The sequence below is a fragment of the Coregonus lavaretus genome, assembly GCF_964263955.1.
Source record: "Coregonus lavaretus genome assembly, contig: HAP1_SCAFFOLD_358, whole genome shotgun sequence".
Classification (NCBI taxonomy): Eukaryota; Metazoa; Chordata; class Actinopteri; order Salmoniformes; family Salmonidae; genus Coregonus; species Coregonus lavaretus.
Window position 1 is genome coordinate 295,145 of NW_028166433.1, and position 18,860 is coordinate 314,004.

The following is an 18,860-nucleotide window of genomic DNA, read 5'->3' on the forward strand; positions in this document are numbered from 1 at the left end:
GCATGAATGGTCGAGGGGGTCCCTGGTGTAACCACGGTAATTACACACTCTTGTTCGGCCCTGGGAATTAAAACCCTGAGGGGACCCGCGCGCTTTGTGTCACGAGAGAGAGATGGAGAGTAAGAGAGAGAGAGGGGGAGGCGTGCATGGTTTCAGGCTGGACATCTGTCTCTTGTGTTTTTTTCCAGGGCGGGTAGCTCGGCTATTGAAAAGAGGTAGTGACCTGTCATCCCTGACTGATGGGTGCGGGGCACTGGGAGCGACCCGTGTGTGGGAAAATACCTCAGCCAAAGAGCTCGAGCATTCACATGCTAATTCTGCCCTATAAATAAGAGCGGTGCACGGTGCGAAAGGCCTTACAGACCCTAGACTCAGCCGGGAGAGGAGAGCTATACTCTAACTACACAACGATACCGAGCGTAAAGGAGAGATGACAGCCAGCACCATGGCGCACAACGTGGGGAAACACTCGAGTGCCAAGGAGGAGAGAAAGGTATTGCCTTTGTCCACGTGTGTGTGTATATATATATATATAAACCTAAACATCAACAGGTGTCTTTCTTCGGATATGCTCACACTTAGTGATTATCTGGTCCAGTTTGTGACTGTATCTGGTCGCCATTAACCTATCACTTCCCATCTCTAGCTGCGGAAGCCGCTCATTGAGAGGAAAAGACGAGAGAGGATTAATAACTGCTTGGATCAGCTGAAAGAAACGGTGGTCGGGGCGTTCAGTCTTGATGTGAGTAGGCCTATATACACATTGTATTTTAATTGTTGTAAATGCTCAATTATATGGAGTGTGAAATACACAATGTAAGTTATTTATTTGACCCTAACTTTCCATTTCCCCCAACAGCAATCGAAACTTGAAAAGGCGGACATTCTAGAGATGACAGTGAAACACCTGCAGAATGTTCAGACTCATAAATTCAGTGGTAAGTGTCCGATCAAGTGACTTGACTGAAGAAACATGCAAGTGCCAGGAGTTTTCAAAGTTGCGCCTGCGTGTAATACTCTATATAAGCAGCTAGGGGCGGTGTCGGCACGTTGGAAAGTTAGACACACTTATGGAGACTGGTGGGTGTATTCATCAGTGATTGAATAACAGTCAATAAGAATAATACAAATAATCCTTTGTGAGTATTAGTACTCATATAGTTGTATTATTTAATTTCGTTTTTCTCCATATTCTCTCTTGGTTTCAACTTTAAACAATTGATTAGTCAAGTGTTTCTTAACCCTGGTCCTGGGGACTCAAAGGGGAGCAAAAACAAAAATGTTCACCCCTTTGAATGCCCAGGAACAGCATTAAGAAACACTGCAATGCATTATACTATTTTATTTTGGGCAATAGGCCAGTCTGGGTGCAATACATCCTGCCACCAACAGGGAGCGCTATGACCCATGTTTGACCCAGTGTCTCCTCCCCTTCACAGCAGACCCCACCTTAGGCCTGGAGGCACAGCAGAAGTACAGCACAGGCTACATCCAGTGCATGCACGAAGTCCACAACATGCTGCTCAACTGCGAATGGATGGACAAAACGCTGGGCTCCCGCCTGCTCAACCACCTGCTCAAATCCCTGCCCCGCTCCAGTGAAGAGCGCCCCTCTCAGGCCAACCCCAATCTCAGGTCCAACGCCCACCCACCCAGCCAGGGGCCAGGATCCCCCACTACACCACTCAGAGAGGACCCCAGGTCTGGAAGGCAGGGCCAGAGGGAGGGGCCCCTGTGCCACGTGGTGGGGCCCCAGGACAAGCCCCTGCTCCTGCCCGGGAGCCCCCACCTCCTCAGCCCCCACCTGGGCATGCTGGAGATGTGGAGGCCCTGGTAAACTGTACCGGCCCTCTGGGTGTGCGCTGGATCTCTATGTTAGACCCTCCTCTGTTATGTATCTTATAGATATGCTACTCAGAAGACATTGTGTTGGATTGTGGGGCGGTTGTGTTTCTGATCTAGGTGTGCTATATGTACAGACCTTTCAGTACTTCCACTCCGAAGTCTACTTTCCGTAGCCTGCATTGTAGAAGGCGCTTATTAATCTTTTTCTTATATTTATTGTATTAACGTCTTTATTTATTGAATAATAAGATAAACATTTAGCTTCTTAGCTCTAGTCCATCACAAATAGCTTTTGTACTGCTCCCTTCTATGTTGTATATAATTAACCAATATTAATAAAAATGTGTATGCAATTTCTTCACAGTTATCTATTTTCTTTATGTGAACACACACACATTTTTCCTCTCTCTCTTATATATAGAGGGCCCTTTTGATCCTATAACATCATGAGATGAACCAATAACAAAACACAAAATTATGAAATTTCTCAATGAAGAATGGTGTCACATCCCTCCAACATAGTTCCAGACACTTGTAGAATCTATGAAAAGGTGCATTGAAGCTGTTCTGGTGGCCAATGCCCTAATAAGACACTTTGTTGGTGTTTCCTTTATTTTGGCAGTTACCTGTATATGATGAGGAAATTGGGTCATGGTTTTGAGGCTGTTTACACCAGCAGCCCAGGTTTTGAGGCTGCGTTTACACCAGCAGCCCAATTCTGATATTTTTTCCACTGATTGGTATTTTGAACAATCACATCAGATCTTTTCTCATCAGATATTTTTGGCAAAAATACCAATTAGTCCGCCTGTCTAAACGCAGTCATAGAGACATCAACAAGTGTTTGGTTAATCACTGGTCATATTTGTGTAGGGCCTACTGGACTTGTAGAAGAAGGAAACATGTTCATACAGTGTGGGAAAAAAGTATTTAGTCAGCCACCAATTGTGCAAGTTCTCCCACTTAAAAAGATGAGAGAGGCCTGTAATTTTCATCATAGGTACACGTCGACTATGACAGACAAATTGAGAAAAAAAATCCAGAAAATCACATTGTAGGATTTTTTATGAATTTATTTGCAAATTATGGTGGAAAATAAGTACTTGGTCACCTACAAACAAGCAAGATTTCTGGCTCTCACAGACCTGTAACTTCTTCTTTAAGAGGCTCCTCTGTCCTCCACTCGTTACCTGTATTAATGGCACCTGTTTGAACTTGTTATCAGTATAAAAGACACCTGTCCACAACCTCAAACAGTCACACTCCAAACTCCACTATGGCCAAGACCAAAGAGCTGTCAAAGGACACCAGAAACAACATTGTAGACCTGCACCAGGCTGGGAAGACTGAATCTGCAATAGGTAAGCAGCTTGGTTTGAAGAAATCAACTGTGGGAGCAATTATTAGGAAATGGAAGACATACAAGACCACTGATAATCTCCCTCGATCTGGGGCTCCACGCAAGATCTTACCCTGTGGGGTCAAAATGATCACAAGAACGGTGAGCAAAAATCCCAGAACCACACGGGGGGACGTAGTGAATGACCTGCAGAGAGCTGGGACAAAAGTAACAAAGCCTACCATCAGTAACACACTACGCCGCCAGGGACTCAAATCCTGCAGTGCCAGACGTGTCCACCTGCTTAAGCCAGTACATGTCCAGGCCCGTCTGAAGTTTGCTAGAGTGCATTTGGATGATCCAGAAGAGGATTGGGAGAATGTCATATGGTCAGATGAAACCAAAATAGAACTTTTTGGTAAAAACTCAACTCGTCGTGGTTGGAGGACAAAGAATGCTGAGTTGCATCCAAAGAACACCATACCTACTGTGAAGCATGGGGGTGGAAACATCATGCTTTGGGGCTGTTTTTCTGCAAAGGGACCAGGACGACTGATCCGTGTAAAGGAAAGAATGAATGGGGCCATGTATCGTGAGATTTTGAGTGAAAACCTCCTTCCATCAGCAAGGGCATTGAAGATGAAACGTGGCTGGGTCTTTCAGCATGACAATGATCCCAAACACACCGCCCGGGCAACGAAGGAGTGGCTTCGTAAGAAGCATTTCAAGGTCCTGAAGTGGCCTAGCCAGTCTCCAGATCTCAACCCCATAGAAAATCTTTGGAGGGAGTTGAAAGTCCGTGTTGCCCAGCGACAGCCCCAAAACATCACTGCTCTAGAGGAGATCTGCATGGAGGAATGGGCCAAAATACCAGCAACAGTGTGTGAAAACCTTGTGAAGACTTACAGAAAACGTTTGACCTGTGTCATTGCCAACAAAGGGTATATAACAAAGTATTGAGAAACTTTTGTTATTGACCAAATACTTATTTTCCACCATAATTTGCAAATAAATTCATAAAAAATCCTACAATGTGATTTTCTGGATTTTTTTCCCTCATTTTGTTTGTCATAGTTGACGTGTACCTATGATGAAAATTACAGGCCTCTCTCATCTTTTTAAGTGGGATAACTTGCACAATTGGTGGCTGACTTAATACTTTTTTCCCCCACTGTAAATATTTTCAATCACAGTATAGGCAAACCATTATTTGTTTACAATAGTGAATAAATAAAAAATCCTGACAAATTAACGTTATGCATAGGCCTACTTGGTGCATTTTAAATAAATTATTGAATTCGAAAATGGAAAACGTTGCTGTAGTACATGGTCCCTCTCCTCCTGACTATAAACCCATAATAATTGGCCACAGAGCTAATGAAGCCGCTGTGTGGTGGCAGAGAGGGGAGAGAAGAGAGGAGATGGAGAAGGGCGCCCGGTCCCTCTGCGGGTTCTCGAACAAAAGAGGGCCGAGACAGCTGCTCTCTCCCCAGTCCAGACCATTAAGAGGAGATCTGGAGCGGAGCGTGGGGGTGGCGAGGTGCCAAACCCCTCCACTTCAAAGCCTCTGGACACGGCCTTCATTTAGGTTGTAGATATGACTGGTGCCTAATTGCTGTAGCGAAAACCTTGTGTGTAAAACTCACTCGTAATGGTATCATGTTGTTTACCTGGTGACAGGACACATTTTCGTGCTTGTTTAGATAGACACAAATGCGCTATTGTGTATTGGTCATTTGCATGACAATGCGCTGTACACATACACAACGAGGCCAAATGGTTGAACACTTTTATCAGACATAAACAAATAGACAATTGTGCGTAAAAGAAAACTAGTGCACACACCCAAACAACGAAATTGGGATAATGGATAAGAGTCAATTTCTAGACATAACATAGGCTGCGTTTACACAGGCAGCCCAATTCTGATATTTTTACACCAATTGGTCTTTTGACCAACCAGATCAGCTCTTTCGCCAATAATTGTGCAAAAGATCAGAATTGGGCTGCCTGTGTAAACGCAACCATAATAACCCAATTGTTCTTGAACATAAGCCTGAAGCTATTTTGGAGGTATAACTGTAAGGGATGAGCAAATACAAACATGCATGACTTCTAAAGATCAATATTTAAAACTAAGTAGGGTCTATTTAGCAGGTTTTGGGAACCTATTTGTTCTGTGCGTTTTAAGGGGATGGGGCATCTGAGAGTGCAGTTGCATCCAAATCAGAAATCACCAAAGAAGGGAGAGAACAAATGAGGAGCAGGATAACACCTGTCGCTTTCTTTGGGGAAGGGCCTTTAATTCCCCGGCTGATTCAGTTTAGGCCAAGGGGCCTCCGCCAGCAGCTGCCAACTGAAGGCATCGCGTTACACCCGAGAACCCGCGCTGGGGAAATCTTCAGAGCCTTGAACAGGGACATACGAAAAATGGGACTGGGTAGGGCAAGAAAATAACAGAAGAGAAAAAATGTCTTGAGATAATCAGCATATTGTCAGGATTTGTATTTAAAAAATATATATTACAAATACTCCACGTCTAAAGAAATGTCTCTCTAAAATATAGGGGGAAAAATGTTTATCTACTTATGGAATCTGCATAATATCTCTCTGTGTTATGCCATACATGGTCCTATAGGGATACCTGGTGAAATACATTGGACACATTGGAGCTTTGAAAACCCAATGAATGGATATATCATTTGTGATAGCAGCCTCTTCAACAGTAGCCTAAGTGGATAGCCTACAAAAATCAACAGCAAAAAACACTTACGCCGGATACGCGACCCAAAAGATGAGCACACACTACTGATCCTCACCGCGCAGCAAGGGCTGGCGGAAGACAAAGGAGAGGGCTCTGATTGGCTCTCGGGGTGTGTGCTCTGTTGTCCCCTGGCTAGTGCAGACAAACCACACATTCATATGCAAATTAGTCCTTATAAATACCTACAACAGCTCTTTAGCGCCAGCAGTACGTCTAGCGAAGATTGTACAATAATCACAGGGCGTCTCGCCTGTCGTGTATAGATTTTCTCTGACCGGGTCCGTTTGCCAGCTGCTCTCTTTCACGGATCGGGAAAATAGCAGTGGAATACAAACTGGGATCTCAGACTGACTGTACGGCTCGGGCTCAAAACCAACATGGCCCCCTCGGCTCTGCACATCAAGAACGGATTTGGCATGGATGAGGATGACTACTACGGGATTAATAAAGGGGATAGAAAGGTACGGCGCATCTGTGGTTGTAGTGTCGCTGATCCCATTCTATAGAGTAGCCTACCCTAGTAATGCAGTTATTACATTGTTACAACGCACTAACAGCTCCATGTGTCATTGTTACAGGCGAGAAAACCTTTGGTGGAGAAGAAGAGGCGTGCTCGTATCAATGAGAGTTTTCAGGAGCTCCGGACCTTGCTCGCTGACACGGACGTGAGTTTGGCGCACCTCCCCCGCTGTAGACTCACCTGGCGCACCTGTCATACAATAGAAACGAATTAAATCTAATATTTTTCACTTCTTCTCCAATCGGTTTCAGTCAAAGGTGGAGAACGCAGAGGTTCTGGAGATGACGGTGAAAAAAGTGGAGCACATTCTCAAGGATCGTTCCCAAGGTAAGCTGTGAGCAATGGCACACACTATTGACCCTTTCCTCCACTCATCAAAGTGCATTTAGGCCTATATCAGGTGCTGCTTATCATAACGGCCACTGTGGGAGTGCAATTGAATCTATGTAGGCCTAATTTCCCTTCTTCCTCAGAGACTGACATCATGAACCGGGAGGCCAGCGAGAGGTTTGCAGCAGGCTACATCCAGTGCATGCATGAGGTCCATATGTTTGTGTCCAACTGTCCCGGGATAGACGCGACGGTGGCGGCCGAGCTACTGAACCACCTGTTGGAGTGTATGCCCTTGAACGAGGACCACTTTCAGGACATGGTTATGGATATAGTATCGGACACTTCCAGCAACAACGGCAGCACCTGGCCAGCCGGCGAGGCGGTGTGCGCGGCCCTAGCATCACCCGGATGCAGAAGTAAATCCAGTGGCTCTTCCTCGGCCCTCTCTCCTGCCGCCTCCACCACCTCCACCGAGGACCTGTGCTCTGACCTGTACGAGACAGACAGCGAGCATAACCAGAGCGCTACCGACCCACTGGAGAACCAAGAGGCCCAGAACAGTCCCACTATCACCTACTCCAAATCCATGTGGAGGCCCTGGTAGTGGCCCGTACTAGTCAACTGTCTGCCTTTGGGATTTAATAGAATAGTTTGGAGTCTACCTGGCCCCAAGTTGTGACATCTTCTGTTACCTGGAAAGCGCATGACGCCGGAAATTCACTTCCTGCTATTGCGCAGTTGAGAACTGCTAATGTTTGTTTTTGTAAATATCTCAATATGTATAGAGGATTTGCATAAGAAAAAGCTCATTTAGAGACCGAAATAGTTCGGCAATGTCTTGAATAGGCTATAAAATATTTTTTCCAGTGAAGATTCGTACAGAAAAAAAAGGCCCTTGGGGGTGTAGCCTATAGTTTTTTGGCACTGTAACCTTCAAAATAAACGCTTATATTTCCCCCAACCACTTGACGCTGTAACAATGTGTAGAATGTTTTGTCCTTAAAATGTCAATGTGATTAATAAAATAATTTAATGAAAATGACAGTCTTCATGTGTAAAATTTGATTGTTTTTGTTTACACCATCTTACAGAATGACTCAAAGTAAACCAATTAAAAGGCATCTCGGACTAGAATGACTTGACCACCGTTTGCATAACATTTTAAACGATTGGCAGAGTACCTAATATCACAAGGCAATTTAATCGCCCAATTGACAAACAAAGCAATTAAGAGTAACTGCAGCTTGAAGCATAAACTAACAACACTTCAGGCCTCTTACTGGCCAGGTAATTAACCAATTGCCAACAACGCATTGAAACAAAACGATAGGCCTATGAAAGGCCAGTGCCACACTCTCATCATCAAAATCCTTTGCTTGAGGCATTTATTCATTCAGTATTTTTAAAGCACCTGGAAACATCAGTGTCCACAAATCATGTAGAAGTCAATCTTGAAAGATACATTTGTGATTGGCAGAATCGCTCTATCATCTAATTTCAGTCGAATAAATTATTAGTCTCTGTAGAGTCCAGTTCAGCCACCTTCACTTTCTAATCTCTCCCCCACCGGCGTCCTCTCCTACAGTACAAAGGCACCGCTATGCCGTGGAAAGCGACGCCAATAGATGACTAATGTCGCACCTCTGACGGCCCTGCAGCACCAAGTGTTACTGGTAACACGTCAGGTACAATGGCCATATCCAACAGAGCAACGTTAGATCCTGTCCAAGGTCGGTCGTATAAACAGGCACCACCACAACATTACTTGACATCATTTTAAAAAGCACATTGCTGTACGTTTTCTAATCACCATAAGCCCAAATCTTGATTTGAAATAACGTGTGCGGAAAGTAGCCTGCAAAGTATTGCGCGCTTTTTTTCCATTCCCAATGCCTCCAATGGAATATTAGCGCTATACCATAATAATTTCGCACAGCTATCCAAAGCCATTAGCCTACTTGGCCCTTTGGCCATGAAAATGCACTTGGGTTAGCTGCATATAGACTACGGATAAGAACATGACAGGCCCTATAGGCTAGACTAGGCTATCATGCATAGCTCACCGTGGACTATGAGCACAAGTTCAACATCTTTTGCTCATCGATTTGCTTAGACAGACATGTTTCAATCACAATTACAGTAGACCGACTGTGCCCTAATGAGTGCCACTGGATAAAACACTGAAATAGCTGGGGGATTTTGCAACTACAGGCACTTTTGGCATTTCTTATACAAAATAAAGTTTATTGAAAAATACTTTCATCACTGATGTTAATTGGTTGTCAAATACACATTAATAGATTCACAGACTGTTTTCATCTTTTGATGAAGGAATTAATGGCTAACGAGTCGGATTAGCGTTGAGCAGCCGCAGGGGGCTTGTAGCGGTTTACAACTGGGCCACAAATTTGACAAGGTGTGAACAGTGGGAAATGGAAGCAGAGGACGCAATGATCAATGCTTTGGATCGGCAGGCTACCATTTGACAGAATGGCGACAAAGCCGGCGAGTTGAGAGATACTGACACAGACACAGTAGCCTATAGCTTTGATTCGTCTTTGCACCTGTCAAAGGAATTTTCGGAGGGAGAGACATTTAGACATAAAGGTTCAAGAATAGGAAAACAAATATCTACAATTTAGGCCATAACAAAACGATGATATAGATAGTTTATTAAAAGACAATTTCATAGATTTTAGTCATGATGACATCTGTATCATGAGCCATTTTCCTCATTAGTTTCACAAACTCTGTTGCTGCTTGGTAAACCCATGGTCCAAAATGTGCATAAAGCAGTCTGTTGCATCAATACAGGGACTCCGGGCCTGTTTCCCATCTTTATCATAATGGCGCATAATCCCCATTAATCTAAGGTGTTTTATGACGTGTCGATGATATTACAGAAGTCGTTTTAGTGTTTTATGAATGATAAAGGCAAATTAACAATTGCACAGCATCCACATTTGAATTCCGGGGTTAAAGGTTAGTGACTGGTGCCAGTTGGCATGAGGCTTTCAAACGTGGATGAGAGCATATGGTTCTGAAATGGATCCCCTGGGACTCCCATTCCATCCTTGGATGAGTCTCTCCTCTCAAGTGTCTTTGAATCTGAAGAAGAATCACTGATCTAACAACAGAAAGCTTCAGCCTTTCATCTGCTCTGACAGTTTCTTGTGCACTTTCCCTTCTGTGTTTGATGCTTTCACACACAACACTCATGAACAGATATCCCTCCCATAGATTACACTGATTTGAGTCAGGGAAGCCAATATCCCAATAGGCCTATATTTGAAATTGCCTGCTGCTTTTGAACAATAGTCACACAATCTTATCATCTCTGTTTTGGCCTTCTTCATCAGGTTCTAGCCTTCAAATGGTATAGCCTACATTCAAGTAAAATATAGGGAGAAAACCCCATGGACCACCATCACAACAAAACAAACCCTTACCTGTCCAGATTAACACTGGGGGGAAAGGGAAACGTTAACATTTTAATGCACCTACAAAAACGCAATGAACTGTGCTAAAATATCAGGTTATCAAAGTGGCAATGAGACAAATATACACTGAGTGTACTAAACATTAAGAATACATAGACTGACCAGGTGAATCCAGGTGAAAGCTATGATCCCTTATTGATGTCACTTGTTAAATCCACTTAAATCAGTGTAGATAAAGGGGAGGAGACATGTTCAAGAAAGATTTTTAAGACTCGAGACAATTGAGACATGAATTGTGTATGTGTGCCATTCAGAGGGTGAATGGGCAAAACTGAAGATTTAAGTGCCTTTGAACGGGGTATGGTAGTAGGTGCCATGTGCACCGGTTTGAGTGTATCAAGAACTTCAATACTGCTGGGTTTTTCACGCTCAACAGTTTCCCGTGTGTATCAAGAATGGTCCACCACCCAAAGGACATCCAGCCAACTTGACACAACTGTGGGAAGCATTGGAGTCAACATGGGCCAGCATCCCCGTGGAATGCTTGAAACCTTGTAGAGTCCATGCCCCAACGAATTGAGGCTGTTCTGAGGGCAAATCAAATCAAATTTAAATTTGTCACATACGCGTGTCTAGCAGGTGTTATTGCTGGTGTAGCGAAATGCTTGTGCTTCTAGCTCCGACAGTGCAGTAACATCTAACAAGTAATTTCTAACAATTTCACAACATATACCCAATACACACAAATCTAGTAAGGAATGGAATTTAAGAATATATACATATATGGACAAGCAATGACAGAGCGGCATGGACTAAGATACAGTAGAATATTATAGAATAGAATACAGTATATACAGTGGGGAGAACAAGTATTTGATACACTGCCGATTTTGCAGGTTTTCCTACTTACAAAGCATGTAGAGGTCTGTAATTTTTATCATAGGTACACTTCAACTGTGAGAGACGGAATCTAAAACAAAAATCCAGAAAATCACATTGTATGATTTTTAAGTAATTAATTTGCATTTTATTGCATGACATAAGTATTTGATTACCTACCAACCAGTAAGAATTCCGGCTCTCACAGACCTGTTAGTTTTTCTTTAAGAAGCCCTCCTGTTCTCCACTCATTACCTGTATTAACTGCACCTGTTTGAACTCGTTACCTGTATAAAAGACACCTGTCCACACACTCAATCAAACATACTCCAACCTCTCCACAAAGGTCAAGACCAGAGAGCTGTGTAAGGACATCAGGGATAAAATTGTAGACCTGCACAAGGCTGGGATGGGCTACAGGACAATAGGCAAGCAGCTTGGTGAGAAGGCAACAACTGAAAATGGAAGAAGTTCAAGTATTAGAAAATGGAAGAAGTTCAAGATGACGGTCAATCACCCTCGGTCTGGGGCTCCATGCAAGATCTCACCTCGTGGGGCATCAATGATCATGAGGAAGGTGAGGGATCAGCCCAGAACTACACGGCAGGACCTGGTCAATGACCTGAAGAGAGCTGGGACCACAGTCTCAAAGAAAACCATTAGTAACAGACTACGCCGTCATGGATTAAAATCCTGCAGCGCACACAAGGTCCCCCTAATCAAGCCAGCGCATGTCCAGGCCCGTCTGAAGTTTGCCAATGACCATCTGGATGATCCAGAGGAGGAATGGGAGAAGGTTATGTGGTCTGATGAGACAAAAATAGAGCTTTTTGGTCTAAACTCCACTTGCCGTGTTTGGAGGAAGAAGAAGGTTGAGTACAACCCCAAGAACACCATCCCAACCGTGAAGCATGGAGGTGGAAACATCATTCTTTGGGGATGCTTTTCTGCAAAGGGGACAGGACGACTGCACCATATTGAGGGGAGGATGGATGGGGCCATGTATCGCGAGATCTTGGCCAACAACCTCCTTCCCTCAGTAAGAGCATTGAAGATGGGTCGTGGCTGGGTCTTCCAGCATGACAACGACCTGAAACACACAGCCAGGGCAACTAAGGAGTGGCTCCGTAAGAAACATCTCAAGGTCCTGGAGTGGCCTAGCCAGTCTCCAGACCTGAGCCCAATAGAACATCTTAGGAGGGAGCTGAAAGTCCATATTGCCCAGCGACAGCCCCGAAACCTGAAGGATCTGGAGAAGGTCTGTATGGAGGAGTGGGCCAAAATCCCTGCTGCAGTGTGTGCAAACCTGGTCAAGACCTGGTCCTCTGTAGCTCAATGTGGTCCTCTGTAGCTCAATTGGTAGAGCATGGCGCTTGTAACGCCAGGGTAGTGGGTTCGATCCCCGGGACCACCCATACGTAAAAATGTATGCACGCATGACTGTAAGTCGCTTTGGATAAAAGCGTCTGCTAAATGGCATATTATTATTATTATTTTACCTACAGGAAACGTATGATCTCTGTAATTGCAAACAAAGGTTTCTGTACCAAATATTAAGTTCTGCTTTTCTGATACTTTTCAAATACTTATGTCATGCAATACAATTTAAATTAATTACTTAAAAATCATACAATGTGATTTTCTGGATTTTTGTTTTAGATTCCGTCTCTCACAGTTGAAGTGTACCTATGATAACAATTACAGACCTCTACATGCTTTGTAAGTAGGAAAACCTGCAAAATCGGCAGTGTATCAAATACTTGTTCTCCCCACTGTACATATGAGATGAGTAATGCAAGATATGTAAACATTATTAAAGTGACTAGTGTTCCATTTCTTAAAGTGGCCAGTGATTTCAATAGGCAGCAGCAGCCTCTAATGTGCTAGTGATGGCCATTTAACAGTCTGATGGCCTTGAGATAGAAGCTGTTTTTCATTCCCTCTGTCCCAGCTTTGATGCACCTGTACTGACTTCGCCTTCTGGATGATAGCGGGGTGAACAGGCAGTGGCTTGGGTGGTTGATGTCCTTGATGATCATTTTGGCCTTCCTGTGACATCAGGTGCTGTAGGTGTCTTGGAGGGCGGGTAGTTTGCCCCTGGTAATGCGTTCGGCAGAACGCACCACCCTCTGGAGAGCCCTGCAGTTGCGGGCAGTGCAGTTGCCGTACCAGGCGGTGTTACAGCCCGACAGGATGCTCTCAATTGTGCATCTGTAAAAGTTTGTGAGGGTTTTAGGTGCCAAGACAAATTTCTTCAGCCTCCTGACGTTGAAGAGGCTCTGTTGCGCCTTCTTCACCACACTGTCTGCGTGGGTGGACCATTTCAGTTTGTCAGTGATGTGTACGCCAAGGAACTTGAAGCTTTCCACCTTCTCCATTGCGGTCCCGTCGATGTGGATAGGGGGGGTGCACCCTCTGCGGTTTCCTGAAGTCCACGATCATCTCCTTTGTTTTGTTGACGTTGAGTGAGAGGTTATTTTCCTGGCACCACACTCTGAGCCCTCACCTCCTCCCTATAGGCAGTCTCGTCATTGTTGGTAATCAAGCCTACTACTGTTGTGTCGTCTGCAAACTTGATGATTGAGTTGGAGGCGTGCTTGGCCACTCAGTCATTGGTGAACAGGGAGTACAGGAGCGGGCTGAGCACGCACCCTTGTGGGGCCCCAGTGTAGAGGATCAGCAAAGTGGAGATGTTGTTTCCTACCTTCACCACATGGGGGCAGCCCGTCAGGAAGTCCAGGACCCAATTGCACAGGGCGGGGTTCAGACCCAGGGCCCCAAGCTTAATAATGAGCTTGGAGGGTACTATGGTGTTGAATGCTGAGCTATAGTCAATTAACAGCATTCTTACATATAGGTATTCCTCTTGTCCAGATGGGATAGGGCAGTGTGCAGTGTGATGGCGATTGCATCATCTGTGGATCTATTGGGGCAGTAAGCAAATTGAAGTGGGTCTAGGGTGAAAGGTAAGGCAGAGGTGATATGATCCTTGACTAGTCTCTCAAAGCACTTCATGATGACAGAGGTGAGTGCTACGGGGCGATAGTCATTTAGTTCAGTTACCTTTGCTTTCTTGGGTATAGGAACAATGGTGGCCATCTTGAAGCATGTGGGAACAGCAGACTGGGAAAGGGAGAGATTGAATATGTCCGTAAACACACCAGCCAGCTGGTCTGCGCATGCTCTGAGGACGCGGCTAGGGATGCCGTCTGGGCCGGCAGCCTTGCGGGGGTTAACATGCTTAAATGTCTTACTCACGTCGGCCACAGAGAAGGAGAGGCCACAGTCCTTGGTAGTGGGCCTCGTCGGTGGCACTGTGTTATCCTCAAAGCGGGCGAAGAAGGTGTTTAGCTTGTCTGGAAGCGAGACGTCGGTGTCTGTAGACCCTGCCACGTACGTCTCGTGTCTGAGCCGTTGAATTGTGCCTCCACTTTGTCTCTATATTGATATTTTGCCAGTTTAATTGCCTTGCGGAGTGAGTAGCTACACTGTTTGTATTCTGCCATATTCCCAGTCACCTTGCCATGGTTAAATGCGGTGGTTTGTGCTTTCAGTTATGCGCGAATGCTGCCATCTATCCACGGTTTCTGGTTAGGGTAGGTTTTAATAGTCACAGTGGGCACAACATCTCCTATAAACTTCTTGATAAACTCAGTCTCCATTTCAGTGTATTTGTCTAAATTATTTTTTGCATGCTACCCGGAACATATCCCAGTTCGCGTGATCAAAACTATCTTGAAGTGTGGATTCCGATTGGTCAGACCAGCGTTGAATAGTCCTTAGCACGGGTACTTCCTGTTTGAGTTTCTGCCTATAGGAAGGGAGGAGCAAAATGGAGTCGTGGTCAGATTTGCCGAAAGGAGGGTGGGGGAGGGCCTTATAACCATCCCGGAAGTTCGAATAGCAATGGTCGAGGATTTTAGCAGCGCGAGTACAACAGTCGATATGTTGATCGAACTTCGGCAGCCTAGTCCTCAAATTTGCTTTGTTAAAATCCCCGGCTACAATAAATGCAGCCTCAGGATATGTGGTTTCCAGTTTGCATAAAGTCCAGTGAAGTTCTTTGAGGGCCGTCGTGGTATCGGCTTGATGGGGGATATACACGGCCGTGACTATAACCAAAGAAAATTATCTTGGGAGATAATATGGTCGGCATTTGAGTGTGAGGTATTCTAGGTCGGGTGAACAGAAGGACTTGAGTTCCTGTCTGTTACTACAATTACACCATGAGTCGTTAATCATGAAACACACACCTCCGCCCTTCTGCTTCCCGGAGAGATATTTATTCCTGTCTGCGGGATGAACTGAGAACCTATCTGGCTGGACCGATTGAGACAGAAAATCCCCAGAGAGCCATGTTTCCGTGAAACCAAGTATGTTACATGTCTCTCTGGAAAGAAATCCTTGCCCGGAGCTCGTCGAGCTTGTTAACCAGAGACTGAACATTAGTGAGTAGTATACTTGGAAGCGGTGGGTGGTGTGCGCGCCTCCTAAGTCGAACCAGCAGGCCGCTCCGAGTGCCTCTCCTCCGCCGGCGATGTTTTGGGTCAGCCGCTGGAATCAGTTCAATTGCCCTGGGGAGAGCAAACAAAGGATCTGCTTCGGGAAAGTCGTATTCCTGGTGAGTTACCACCGCTCTGATATCCAAAAGTTTTTCCTGGCTGTATGTAATGATACAAAACACTTTCTGAGCTAATAATGTAAGAAATAATACATAAAAAACAAAATGTCGCAAAGTTTCCTAAGAGCTAGTCGCGAGGCCGCCATCCTCTTCGGCGCCAGTATACATTTCTGTGAACCACCTGTGAATATGGTATGAATGCATTTACGGTGCCTTCTTTCAACATAAGACTTACGATAAAAGCAAGTTATAGGCTTGATAAATGCACAAACGCTTTAAATGCATTTATAATATTTATAATGCATTTACACAAAAGGTGGTATAGTGCATTGTAAGACTTGCTATGAACATTCGTAACAGCTCATAGCGCCCAGTAACTGCCTATACAGATCTCTAAATGCCAATGAATGCATTCATAATGCATTACATACAGGTGGTCCATAGGAAGTGTCCCCATATACACTACATGACCAAATATATGTGGACACCTGCTCGTCGAACATCTCATTCCAAAATCATGGGCATTAATATAGAGTAGGTCCCACCTTTGCTGCTATAACAGCCTCCACTCTTCTGGGAAGGCTTTCCACTAGATGTTGGAACATTGCTGCGGGGACTTGCTTCCATTCAGCGACAAGAGCATTAGTGAGGTCGGGCACTGATGTTGGGCACTGATGTTGGGTGTTCAATGGGGTTGAGGTCAGGGCTCTGTGTGGTCCAGTCAAGTTCTTCCACACCGATCTCGAGAAACCATTTCTGTATGGACCTTACTTTGTGCACGGGGGCATTGTCATGCTGAAACAGGAAAGGGCCTTCCCCAAACTGTTGCCACAAAGTTGGAAGCACAGAATCATCTAGAATGTCATTGTATGCTGTAGCGTTAAGATTTCCATTCACTGGAACTAAGGGGCCTAGCCCGAACCATGAAAAACAGTCCCAGACGAGTATTCCTCCTCCACCAAACTTTACAGTTGGCACTACACATTCGGGCAGGTAGCGTTCTCCTGGCATCTGCCAAACTCAGATTCGTTTGTCGGACTGCAAGAGGGTGAAGCGTGATTCATCACTCCAGAGAACGCGTTTCCACTACTCCAAAGTCCAATGGCGGCGAGCTTTACACAACTCCAGCCGACGCATGGCATTGCGCATGGCGATCTTAGGCTTGTGTGCGGCTGCTCAGCCATGGAAACACATTTCATGAAGCTCCCGACGAACAGTTCTTGTGCTGACGTTGCTTCCAGAGGCAGTTTGAAACTCGGTAGTGAGTGTTGCAACTGAAGACAGACGATTTTTATGCGGCATGCGCTTCAGCACTCGCCGGTCCCGTTCAGCGAGCTTGTGTGGCCTACCACTTCGTGGCTGAGCCGTTGCTCCTAGAAGTTTCCACTTCACAATAACAGCACTTACAGTTGACCGGGGCAGCTCTAGCAGGGCCGACTTTTGACAAACGGACTTGTTGGAAAGGTGGAATCCTATGACTGTGCCACGTTGAAATTCACTGAGCTTCTCAGTAAGGCCAGTCTACTGACAATGTTTTCCTATGGAGAATGCATGGCGTGTGCTCAAATTTATACACCTGTCAGCAACGGGTGAGGCTGAAATAGTCAAATCCACTAATTTGAAGGAGTGTCCACATACTTTTGTATATATAGCATATTTTTGCACAAAAAGAAGAGAATAGATTGAGGTCTCTAAAATGGTGCAGAGAGTTGGTCTCTGTCTATTTATTCTTATAGTCACATATCAGAGACAGGGATGCCATTTTCCCTACAGAGTAGGCTATGGGAAATAATGGCACCTATCCCTCACACTACTAAGACAGAAACACCATTAGAAACTGTACTCATTGGAATCACTGAAGTATCTCAACTCTGTTGCTTTATCCCCAAATACAGTACCAGTCAAAAGTTTGGACACACCTACTCATTCCAGGGTTTTTCTTTATTTGTACAATTTTCTACATTGTAGAATAATAGTGAAGACATCAAAACTATGAAATAACACATATGGAATCATGTAGTAACAAAAAAAGTGTTAAACATTTGAGATTCTTCAAAGTAGCCACCCTTTGCCTTGATGACAGCTTTGCACACTCTTGGCATTCTCTCAACCAGCTATTTGCACGGTGCATGTGTCCATAGGATAGCACTGAAATACGCTAACTAACAATGGCAGAGGTATAGGAACTCAGTTTTATAAAGATCCACTGAGCTGCCTTATTCTTGGAAAACGATAAATTACTAGTTTAAAATGGCATCCATTCCTTCAAACCAACAGAACTGTCCATTGTCTAAGCCAAGTCCACATAATCTCATATAGGTAAAACCTTAAAACACTAGACTACTACATTCACAGCCTTTTACAAAGGACATTCACAAACTGAAAAAGATAATGGTGTAACTTTGATTAATTATGAGGATCAGCCTGTAGTACTTTACATATGCAAGACAGCGTGAGACTGCAGGCTGGATGAATTCATTGATTTGGCTTTGGTTGAAAGAAAAATAAAAGATCTGTAGTAATTATATATTTATACTGTATATAAATGAGGGATAGGGGTAGCCTTGAAGGCTAGAGGATGTATGTGTCTGATTGTCACTGTTGTTAAAGTATGACTGCCAGGGGCGGACTGGGACCAGAAATCGGCCCTGGCCTTTTATAACATGCGGCCCAATTTTTCCTGTGAGGCCCTCACATTGGCCCATTTTATTTTATTGAGGCCCCCATTTTTAGCCAGATAATGAAAATGTTGAGCAAAAACACCCAAGTTAGACAGGCCCACTGGGCAAAAAATGGCCCAGCTCAGTGCTGCGATGCCGGACAGATGCAAGGAGCAACAAAGATTCATAACGTTACCACAGAAACGGACACAACCGCACAAATGCCCGGCCGTCCCGTCATCAGTCAGCTGTTCGTTGCACGGTTATGACAGTTATTTTATTTTTATAACGGTCTTCATCCATAGCTGTCGGTTACATTGTAATTGTCCCAGCCCTAGGCACACGACTGGTTTGAGTCAGCCCCAGAGTGAGTGAGTGTGTGTGTGTCTGGCTCCACACTTTAAAGGTCCATTGTCAGTGGCTAAATATCGCCCTCTGCTGCTCAGCGTGTCATCTGTT

At 44.7% G+C, this 18,860-nt stretch overlaps 2 protein-coding genes across 2 annotated transcripts; both read left to right on the plus strand.

Annotated features, from left to right (window-relative positions):
* Positions 1 to 430: 430 nt before the first annotated feature.
* LOC311114712 (transcription cofactor HES-6-like) lies at positions 431 to 1,837 on the plus strand (the record flags this gene model as incomplete). Its single annotated transcript, XM_084189948.1, has 4 exons — positions 431 to 493; positions 647 to 742; positions 860 to 938; positions 1,440 to 1,837. The coding sequence occupies 4 exons, from the start codon at positions 431 to 433 to the stop codon at positions 1,835 to 1,837; spliced, it is 636 nt and encodes a 211-aa protein (XP_084046074.1).
* A 4,263-nt stretch (positions 1,838 to 6,100) lies between these two features.
* Positions 6,101 to 7,848, plus strand: LOC311114718 (transcription cofactor HES-6-like). Its single transcript, XM_084189953.1, has 4 exons — positions 6,101 to 6,409; positions 6,527 to 6,613; positions 6,720 to 6,795; positions 6,942 to 7,848. Exons 1-4 carry the CDS (start codon positions 6,326 to 6,328, stop codon positions 7,403 to 7,405), a joined length of 711 nt encoding a protein of 236 aa, XP_084046079.1. The 5' UTR covers positions 6,101 to 6,325; the 3' UTR covers positions 7,406 to 7,848.
* The last annotated feature ends 11,012 nt before the right edge of the window (positions 7,849 to 18,860 follow it).

Bases quoted from the DNA above. Each gene is read 5' to 3' on its own strand.
- LOC311114718 (XM_084189953.1), top strand. From the start codon at position 6,326: ATGGCCCCCTCGGCTCTGCACATCAAGAACGGATTTGGCATGGATGAG. The intron at 6,410-6,526 runs GTACGGCGCATC...TCATTGTTACAG, and splicing joins TTAATAAAGGGGATAGAAAG to GCGAGAAAACCTTTGGTGGA. The intron at 6,614-6,719 runs GTGAGTTTGGCG...AATCGGTTTCAG, and splicing joins CCTTGCTCGCTGACACGGAC to TCAAAGGTGGAGAACGCAGA.